Source organism: Lonchura striata, chromosome 15 (assembly GCF_050655825.1).
Source record: "Lonchura striata isolate lonStrDom1 chromosome 15, ASM5065582v1, whole genome shotgun sequence".
NCBI lineage: Eukaryota > Metazoa > Chordata > Aves > Passeriformes > Estrildidae > Lonchura > Lonchura striata.
Genome location: NC_140717.1, coordinates 11243866 through 11254194, shown reverse-complemented (window position 1 = coordinate 11254194; position 10329 = coordinate 11243866). Strand labels below are relative to the sequence as shown.

Sequence of the window (10329 nt, the reverse complement as noted above, 5' to 3'; positions counted from 1 at the left end):
GGAAGGGTTGTGTGCAGGGAGACAATACCCTGGCATAGCTCTGCAGGGCAGGACCTAATGCTCTCCAGAGAAATGCTAGCAGTTGGATTTATTTAGATTTATTTCCATAAATGTAGCACTAAGCATGGGTGCCATTCCCTGGGTGAGGAATGGCACGTAGTGCAGCGATGCAAACTTCCCTGGGACATTTCTTTCTAAAAACAGCCTTTTTAGGGACAATAGAGTCAGAACCACCCCCTCTCCTGGGAGATGAAACCTGGCAAGGGATTTGAACACTTTCACAAAACATGTTAAATAGTGTATGTCTAAGAGGGGCTGAAGCATATGTCAAACACAGGTTTCCTCTTACCATGGACAGAAGGTAACTGAGTTCCCAAATGTGCAGAATTTTTCTTCATGTTTCTAGTTAATGCTCAATATACAACTGTTGGGGAGGAACAGAATAAGGCACTCTTTGAGTTTTGCATGTCACCAGTTCCCAACATGGATGTAAATGGCTTTTAACTAAAACATTTGCTATCTCCTGAACTTCTAGTGCTGGGCAGCAAAGCCCTTAAACTCACTCAACATCAGTTTAGCAGGTTTTCCCTTCCCTTTAACAGAAAACAATTGGAAGGAAGCATCTTTCATAACACAAGGTTTCCTTGGAACCTTTTTTATTGATATAAAAGAAATTTTATTACTCTGTGAATTGAAATAAGTACCTCCTATTTCAAAGCAGGCCTTGGGGAGGAAGATGAGAAATTTGCTCAGGTGACATTGCCACAGCAGAGCAGGAATAGGCTGCTCAGGGAAGGGACAGCCAGATGCAGTGGGACCATGGGCTGCTTAGGGAGGGGACAGCCAGCTGCACTGGGACCATGGGCTGCTTAGGGAGGGGACAGCCAGCAGGAATAGGCTGCTCAGGGAAGGGACAGCCAGCTGCAGTGGGACCATGGGCTGCTTAGGGAGGGGACAACCAGCAGGAATAGGCTGCTCAGGGAGGGGACAGCCAGCTGCAGTGGGACCATGGGCTGCTCAGGGAGGGGACAGCCAGCAGTGTCCCCGGGCTGGGAGGATGGGAGGAGTGCCAGAGGTGGCTGCTGGCAGGGACAGCGGTGTGGGCAGGGCTGTGGCTGTTCCCAGGGCACGGGGACGTGGCGGTGCGCGCTGCCAGAGCCCCATCTGCAGGCGGCCGCCGCCCGGGCGCAGTGTGGGGTAAGGAGCAGCGCTGACATTATTTGGAGAATTAAATTAATCGCCTCAAAAAGCCTCCAAAAACATGCCAACCCCCCGTTCTGCAGCCATTCTGCTGCCCGCTCGCAAAGGTCAGGTGTCCGTGAGGCCCCAGATGGTTGATGCTTGCAGAGCTTCTGACTTCAGGACTCTGATTTCAGTGCCCAGCCAACTCGGGACCTCCCGAGGGTCTGACTCTCCCCACTCTGGCGAGTCACTTCGATTTCCCCTTGCTTTTGGTAGCAAGATAAAATAGATAAATGATACATAGGTGTCTCAAGATAAAATAGGCAAGTTAAAAAAAAGGGAAAAGGTATTGTGTGCTCTGGCAGGTTAAGAGCACTGTTTTGAAACTTCTTGGCTGCTCTTAGAAGGGGTAAGGAGCTGGGATAGTAAAGCTTTTTCCCTCATGAGATACCCATGCAAGTCTTTCTCCTATCCCATTACTGTTTTCCATATTGACTGGTGCCTTCTTCCCTCTCTCACGTTTACCGAAATAAGCCAAAATCAGGGCAGGGAAGGAGGAGGAAGGGATGTGGTGGACAGACAATTGCATAAGCTCCACTTCCTAAGGAAATGAGGCAAAAAGAGATTCAGACACCCTGGTTGCAGTGATAGAGAAATTTGTATTCCTGTTTCCCTTGGCAGCAGCACTGCACTATGACAGGCCATCTTTTATCACTTCTCTAAACAAAGTGCAGCTTGGGACCCTGTGATAAATCTTCCCTTTGCTCCATCCCACTCCTGAAATAACTCAGAAGTGTCAGTTCGGAAAAGGACGTGCTGCATTTCTTCCCCTTATTAGCTGAAAAAACAGGCCTGTGGTAACCTGGCCCGCTTGGAAGTGTCGGCCTTTCCATGTTCCATGTGAGCTCTCCTACAACAATCGCACAACGGTGCCAGGAACCCACATCTCCACTGGGTCCTCCCCCGTCCTACAGAGCACTGGAGCAAAAAGCTGTTCCAGGTGCATTTGGCTTTTCGGGAGGTACATGCTGCGGCCTGGTAAGGGCTCCTGTTGAGCTCGGCTTTCCCATGAAGTGCAGATAAAACTTACTGCACGAAACATGAGCAGAAGGATTGCCTGAGCAAGCTGCCTGGAGGAAAACCTGAGGGGAAGGGGAGGCAGAGGTGCCCATGCTTGACACTGGCGCAAAGAGATGTGGGTTCCTGGCACCTTGTGAGATTGTTGTAGGAGAGCTCACATGGAACATGGAAAGGCCGACACTTCCAAGCGGGCCAGGCTGTCAGCGCCTGTTTCCCCGTGGATAAGTGGGCTGCTTTTCCGCCATTTAACAATACGACAATTTTGGGGTGTGCTTGAACCCGTGTGGAGGAGTTGGTGCTGAGCGGGGCAATACCCCCACCCCGCTCACTGCCAGCACTGGAGCACGGGAAGGGCTGGGTTTGCTGCGCGGACGGCGCTCCCCTCAGCCCGCCCCGCCGCCCTCACGGCGCCCGCTGCCTCCGCCCTCCCCGTGTCCCCGCGCGGCCGCCGTACCGCGCGCGTGTGCGGCGCCCGCGTGAGTGGCGGCGGCGGCGGGCGCGGGCTGAGGGCGGCGGGCGCGGCCCCGAGAGCGGCGGGCGCGGGCTGAGAGCGGCGGGCGCGGCCCCGAGAGCGGCGGGCGCGGGCTGAGGGCGCCGGGCGCGGCCCCGAGAGCGGCGGGCGCGGCCCCGAGAGCGGCGGGCGCGGCCCCGAGAGCGGCGGGCGCGGGCTGAGGGCGGCGGGCGCGGGCTGAGGGCGGCCCCTCCTGCCCGGCGGCTCCGGGGGCGATGCTGCGGTGGGGGCTCCGCGTCCTGAGCTGCGGCTCCTCCGCCCCGCGGAAGCGGCAGCACAGCGTGCGTACTGCCGGGCCCTGCCCCGCTCTGGGAACGGGTCAGGCCGGGTGGCGCTATCGCCGCTCGCCCTGCCGCTGTCCGGGCAGCGCAGGCCCTGCCTGCCTCCTCCGGGGAATGGTGACACGGCCCAGGGTGGAACGGGGGTGCTCGCCCTTCCTGCCTCCGCCTCGTTCATTTGCTGCGGCCCCGCGGGGTGGAGCTGTCCCTTTCTGCCCGGGGTTCGTGCCGTTCACGCTCGTCCCGTCTGCGCTTGTATCCCCTGCAGGTTCTTGCGATGGCTGAGGATTTGATAGCAGCGGTTGCCAGCCAGACAAAGAGACTCAACAGCAGCAGCGAGGTGGTTCAAAGGCTGGAAGAAAACGGGCATCAGAATAAAAAGTTGAAGAGTGATGCAGATGAGGAAGATGCAGAGGATCAGAATAAGAAGTTGCCCAAAAGGAAGATTGTGCTGTTGATGGCATATTCAGGGAAAGGCTACCATGGCATGCAAGTATGTGGTTTGGCAAAGCAGCATCTCCAGCTTATTTTTTGTTTTGGAGTCTGTTAGGTTTAGTCAGAGTGCCTGGGTAGGGAAACAATTGAGTATTTGCAGTGTGAAAAGCCAGGGCAGGGACAGTGTGTGAATAGGTTCAAATGGATCGGTAGTAACTTCATTTTAAGAGCCCAGTGGTGCATGTCTGATGATTCTAGGGACAGTGCTTTGTCATAGCACCAGACCTGCCTGTGCAGGATGGTCTGAGGCACAGCGCTGGCAGTGAGAGGATGATCCTGCTCCATCTGCTGCTCCTCTCCACGTACTGCAAGGTCCGTACACTTAAAGAACACTTCAGAAGCTTTTTCACCAGCAGGAAACCTCATGCTTATAGGCACATTAGCTGAACTGAGCAAAAGAATCCAATTAATTTCTGGAAGAAAAATTTGCAGAGGCTGGGTTTGGTGCAGCAGCTGTTGACTTGCAGGCACTGGGACAATATTGGCGCTGTTTCATGCAGTTGAAGGAATCATCAAAAACCTCCAGAAGTGTTGCACAGTGAAATTAGAAATGAGCCTTATTTGCTGTAACAGTAACAGCTAAATCAGAATTATGTTTTATTAACACTCTGCTAAAATATAGTTAGGTTTGTTAGAGAATGGTTGCAGAGGGAAGACTTTTAAAGAATTTCACAACAATGTGTGATTAAAAAAAATTCCATCTTCATTTATCCACTTAATATTCTATTTCTTGTTTTTACTGCATATGGCCTATTAGAGAAATGTGGGATCTTCACAGTTCAAGACAATTGAAGATGACCTGGTCTCTGCCCTTGTTCAGTCAGGGTGCATCCCAGAGAACCACGGGGAAGATATGAAGAAGATGTCTTTCCAGCGCTGTGCTCGAACAGATAAGGTAGGTTGGGCTGTGTTTTCCTGTATTCTGAGGTTTGCACACCTCTGCTGCTAAAGCATTGTCCAGAGAGAGATCCATCAGCAAGTGAATGGTCCTTGAAATCTCTCCTTTTGTCCACTATTAAAGTACAAGCAAATAGACTTGTTATTCAGTTACTTCATTTCTGCAAGTGTTACCCTAGAGCTTCCAAAGTACATAATATGTGGAGTTTTGGTTTTTTTTGGTTTTTACAGGGTGTGTCTGCAGCTGGACAGATTGTGTCACTGAAGGTCAGGCTAATAGATGACATCTTAGAAAAGATCAATAATCATCTTCCTTCTCACATCAGAATTCTGGGTAAGAACACTGAAATAGGCAGAAAAAATGTTTTCAAGAGAAGCTTTCTCTTGCAGAAGGTCTCTGTAATTTTACTTAAATAGGGTTGAGTTTTAATGTGCTTGAAATTGGGGTTCTTTTGAACACATTTTTTTTGTTTATATTTTGTTTGAAAAACATCCTTGTTGGTAGGAGTGAGATCACAATCAATCTGTAACCTCCTGATTCAAAAAACCTAATGTCACCTTTAAATCCAGGCCTGAAGAGAGTCACTGGGGGGTTCAACTCCAAGAACAAATGTGATGCCAGAACCTACTCTTACATGCTGCCAACGTTTGCCTTTGCCCATAAGGACCAGGATGTGCAGGAGGAGCTTTTTCGGCTGGACAGAGACACCCTTGAAAGGGTCAATCGGCTGCTGGGCTGCTACAAAGGGACACACAACTTCCACAACTTCACATCACAGAAGGGCCCCAGGGACCCCAGTGCCAAGAGGTACATCATGGAGATGTACTGTGGAGAGCCCTTCGTCAGGGAAAACGTGGAATTTGCAGTGATCCAAGTGAAAGGTCAGAGTTTCATGATGCACCAGATCAGGAAGATGATTGGGCTGGTGATAGCAATTGTGAAAGGTTATGCTCCTGAGTCCATCATGGAATGTAGCTGGGGAGAGGAGAAGGTTGATGTCCCCAAAGCCCCAGGACTTGGGCTGGTTTTGGAGAAAGTACACTTTGAAAAATACAACAGGCGTTTTGGGAATGATGGGCTGCATGAGCCACTGGAGTGGACAGAGGAGGAGGAGAAGATTGCTGTTTTCAAAGAGCAGTACATCTATCCTACCATTATCAACACAGAAAGGGAGGAGAAATCCATGGCAAACTGGCTAAAAACCCTCCCCATTCATGACTTCAACTCGTCTGCTGTTGAGATGCAAACTAACAACAAAAATTCAAAGGTAATGACTGAAGCCATTATTTTACAAATGGAAGCTGTCAAGTTGAAACATCTCTTCCCTTTGTAACATTTTTATTTTCTGTGAAATGCTGTGGAAATGACAGTCATCTGGAGTGTGAAATGTGTATAATCTTTTCTGTCTTTGTGCACTTGATGATAGTGGAATGAACTGTGCAAAGCATTGTTTTTGTAGGGTTTTACAGGGGGTAATTGAGGGAGGAAGGAAAGCTTTAAGCACAAGCAATTTGCATAATCATAAACTGGCAACAGAAATTATAGACACATTGCCAACTTTTGCTGTTGTGAAAGTGTTTGGGAGTCTAGATTTCAGGTTGACAATTTTGCTTTAAATACCTGCTCGCTTTTTGTATTCTCTGATTTTGGGCTAATTCTCATTTTGTTACCAGATAAAGTTTGGGATCAGGGAAATTTAGGACCAGCTCTTTTAAATTAATATGCCATGAGCTCAAAATAGGCCATCAGAACGACTTCTGAGTAATTGGGATATTGTGAAATTGGATTTGTGCCAACAGGAACTCCTGTGAGCAGTGAGGTGCAATACAACAAAGGAGTAGAATACATTTTTGCCAAAAAGGAAATTTCAGTTAGAGGCTGGCAAGTCCTTGAAGGATGAATGATGGGCAGGGCTAAAAGGGCTAAAACTTCTGTGCAGTGCAACTCAAAAGAAAATAATGGCTTTTTTTTCATTTAACAGAATCCTTAAAATTAGCTTTATTTTGTGTAGCAAATGGAGAATGTTGGAGAAATGGAGAAAAATTATGTCTTTGCCATTTTATGCATGATATAAAACTTACAGCCTTATTGAATAGCACAAGCAAGATACCATAAGTTTCTCAGGGTTATTTTTGTACTTGTGGTAGTTTTTTTTCTGAATGCTGAATATGTGAGAGGAGGGCACGGCAAAAGCCACATTAGTTTGTTTAAAGCCTAAGAGACTGTGTGGCTCAGAGTCTGTTACCTGGTGGTGTTGGCAGCACCTGGTGCTGCCATGTTCCCAATCCCTGATGTATTCCTGGAAGGAGGAAGGTTCTGCTCCCTGCAGATAGACCCAGCCAAGTTTGGCTTTGGCATCACTCTTAGCACAAGCTGTCTAAAAGGATAAATAAGGCATTATATGACAGACTCTGCTGAGATTTTGCAGACTGTTTGCGCTTCAGTGAGCTGTGCTTGCTGGTATGAAGTCAACTGTGTGAATGTCTTGGAATTTGTTTTCTAGTAGGATATTAAATGGCCAGAGTTAAATTTTTGTGGGATTAGGTTTTTTCAGCAAGAAGTAGTGAGGGGAAAAAAAAAAGGGTAACTACAACTAGATATATAGAACCATAGATATATACTATGCTAGCTTCTCTTTATAAAAATAGTTTGATATCAGTCATATCAATTAAAATACTTGCTTCAAAAAAATATATAAATCCCCCAAATTAATTGCATCATATTGCTTACTCCTGAAGGAGTAGCTAGAGAACTATGACTACAGTCTCTTGGTAAGTTTCTAACATTCGTAGTTTTTCCTTAGTACTACTTTGTGCAACTGACTTCAATTTTAAACAAAGTGAAGTGAGCCCTGGCTTATCTGTAATATAGGTTGGACATAAATTCTCTGCAGCAGACAAAATTCTTGAATATGGCTTTAGACAATGTAACAAGCTTAGCTTTTGAGGGACTTGCATAAAAAAACACTTAACCTGTCTCACTTGTATTTATCTTAAACATCAGCATTTCGTGTTACTGTTCCACTTTCAAGTTGCCCAAATACTGCAGGTTGTAATTATGGAGTTCTAAATGTGAGAAGAAATTTCCTCTGGTAATTGTAACCCCAAGTACGTTTTTTTGTTACAAGAAACATCTTTACCAACACAGGTGTTTTTTACAGTAGATGGGTCTAACCCATGAAGTTGGGATCCAGGACTATTTTCTTGTGGAGAAGTTTGAAGTCAGTATCTGTGATTCAGGTCAGTCTGTGGGTGTAAATGCAGCACTGACCAAGCATTTTGTGTTTTGCTTTGCAGAAGAGCAGCGATCTCGAAGGCAGCGATGGTTGTGGCGATGATTCTGACTGAGCCAGCAGCTGGCTGGACGTGGGACCCTTGCTGCTTGCAGTTCTCTTTGTCTACAAAAAAAGTGGCCTTTCCAAATCCAGGAATCCAGTGAAACAGGAGTTTGTGTGCTTGCAGAACGAGAACTGGATGCCCAGGAGGAGCTGGGTGGGGAAGATAGTGCAGCAGAAAAAACACAAGTTTTTTATACCACTGACTGATGTACCTGACTGATATACTTGAAAACAGTGTAGTGGGATAGCAGCTTTCTAAAAAAAAAAATCTTGAAATGCAGGATATCTTAATTGCTATTTGAATAATGTTTTTATTATGTTTACCTGGAAAATAGTATTTTAAATATGTATAATCTCTATGTAAAAATGGGGCAAGTAATTTTAATACGCTCCTTTTTATTATGACGTTATGAATTTGATTTTTTAAAAAATAATTTACGTTTACTCAAACTGAATCTTTAAGATTTTATTTTTCATGTCATCTATGGTTTTCTTATGGAATAACATGCATGACCCTGAGATTAGCTCAGTTAATTATAGTGTGGTGCTAAAAATGCCAAGGTTATGGATTCAATCTCTTTAAGGACCATTCATTTAAGAGTTGGACTTGGTGATCCTTGTGGGTCTCTACCAACTCAGAATACTCTTTGATTTAGAAACTGTGGGTTAGGAACTCATTATCATGCTGAACTCCTTTGGTTTTGAAACAAATTTCTGTGTTTTCTAGAGCTTTGCAGGTCTAAAGGAAATGATTCCTTGCTCAGTGAGAGGGCTTCAGTTTGGAATGTGAACTGAGCTATACATTCTAAGATAAAATCTTTTCTGAGGGAGGTGCCATCCTCCCAGCATTGCCCTTGTTCTTGGGCAGGTTAAAGGATATAAAAGCACAGCTCCAGGTGTAGTTGGGCCTTTGCTGGCTGAGGTGTAACCCCAAAATCCTCTTGAGCCGTCTGCAGGATCCAGAGTTGAGTTAACTTGGCATGTGTGAAAGAAATGGTGCTGAATTCTTTGGGCTTTAATCAGGCCTGGGTTTGTGAACTCTTAATCTCATCGAGCCCCTCAGAACAGGGAATGTCTGCAGTGATATGGGAGGCACATGTCTGGGCACTGCCATCCTCTGAGAACCAATTTTAATTTTCTGTGTTTTCAGGAATTGCATGCTCTGGAGTTCGTACTCCTTTTTCCCATCAGTGGTTTAACTTCTGGTTCTTGTGTCCAATTCTCTGTGGAGGTGACAGAAGAAATGATACCCTCTTGCCTTACTAGCCTGCAGAACACTATTGAAGGGTTGGAACAAGCCTCCAAGAATTTGGATATTAGTACAAGCACTTGATAGATTTCTCTTGCCGAGTCTCTGTGGAGACTTGCTTTTTAATATGGGACTTAATGAAAATGAGGAGTCAACTCTTTGTTCCCACATTTAGTGGTGTTTTGCCAAAGTCTTTAATTTTATGGTTCCTTCTGGAATTATTCTTTTGGTTTTGCAGGGGTTTTTTTTGGGTTGGTGGGAACTTTGGGGGATATTTTGGGGGCACAGCTGTCCTTTAAAAAAGGATTCCAATGTTCATTTTCTGGGTTTTCTTTAGAGCTTTTTCTTTTATCGTGAAGGCCTTGCTGTATTTTATATGAGCAAGTGTGCAAGTGCCCTGGAGAGGATTTTTGCCTGGATTTTAATTTACATCTATTGCTGGTCCATACTATTGACCTCCATCCAATGCTCCGTTTCTTTATACCTTTCAATCTGAAAAAAAAATTCCATTTATCTACTTATAATTAAGGCCCCAAAGCTGTGATATGTACCACAGTTGAAATCAAAGACAAAAATCTTATTTGTAGAAAAAAAAAATAATAAAATCAAAAACTTAAGGGTCGCAGCTCCCCCCGTGTGCGGGTGGGAGCGCCTGGGTTTCCCCCCCGCGCTGGGAGGCGAATGGTGTCGCCGCGCGGGGCGGGGCGAGGGGCGGCCGTGAGGGGGCGCTGCGGGAGAGCGCGGCGGGCCCGGGCCGTGAGGGAGCGCCGGGCGGGATGTTACGGGGCTGTATGGGGGTAATACATGGCGTGCGGAGCGGGTCGGGCCGGGCGGGATGTTACGGGGCTGTATGGGGGTAATACATGGCGTGCGGAGCGGGTCGGGCTGGGCGGGATGTCACGGGGCTGTATGGGGGTAATACATGGCGTGCGGAGCAGGTCGGGCTGGGCGGGATGTCACGGGGCTGTATGGGGGTAATACATGGCGTGCGGAGCGGGTCGGGCTGGGCGGGATGTCACAGGGCTGTATGGGGGTAATACATGGTGTACGGAGCGGGTCGGGGGTAATACATGGCGTGCGGAGCGGGTCGGGCTGGGCGGGATGTTACGGGGCTGTATGGGGGTAATACATGGCGTGCGGAGCGGGTCGGGCTGGGCGGGGGTGGCACAGGGTGTACCGGGGTAGTACATGGTCAGGCTGTGCGGGATGTCACAGGGTGTACAGGGGTAGTACATGGTCAGGCTGTGCGGGATGTCACAGGGTGTACCGGGGTAGTACATGTCGGGTCAGGCTGTGCGG

The 10329-nt window shown here is 47.4% G+C and overlaps 1 protein-coding gene across 3 annotated transcripts; it reads left to right on the top strand.

The window, feature by feature from the left end:
- Positions 1-2611: 2611 nt before the first annotated feature.
- Positions 2612-8231, top strand: PUS1 (pseudouridine synthase 1). 3 transcript variants are annotated; one of them, XM_021544569.3, is made up of 6 exons: positions 2612-2738; positions 3320-3544; positions 4304-4441; positions 4675-4777; positions 5014-5711; positions 7741-8231. In XM_021544569.3, exons 2-6 carry the CDS (start codon positions 3329-3331, stop codon positions 7789-7791), a joined length of 1206 nt encoding a protein of 401 aa, XP_021400244.2. In that variant the 5' UTR covers positions 2612-2738; positions 3320-3328; the 3' UTR covers positions 7792-8231. The 3 variants fall into 3 exon arrangements, with proteins under 3 accessions (XP_021400244.2, XP_085449285.1, XP_021400243.2); XM_085593159.1 differs by having other exon boundaries at positions 2715-3054; positions 4367-4441; XM_021544568.3 differs by having other exon boundaries at positions 2715-3054.
- The last annotated feature ends 2098 nt before the right edge of the window (positions 8232-10329 follow it).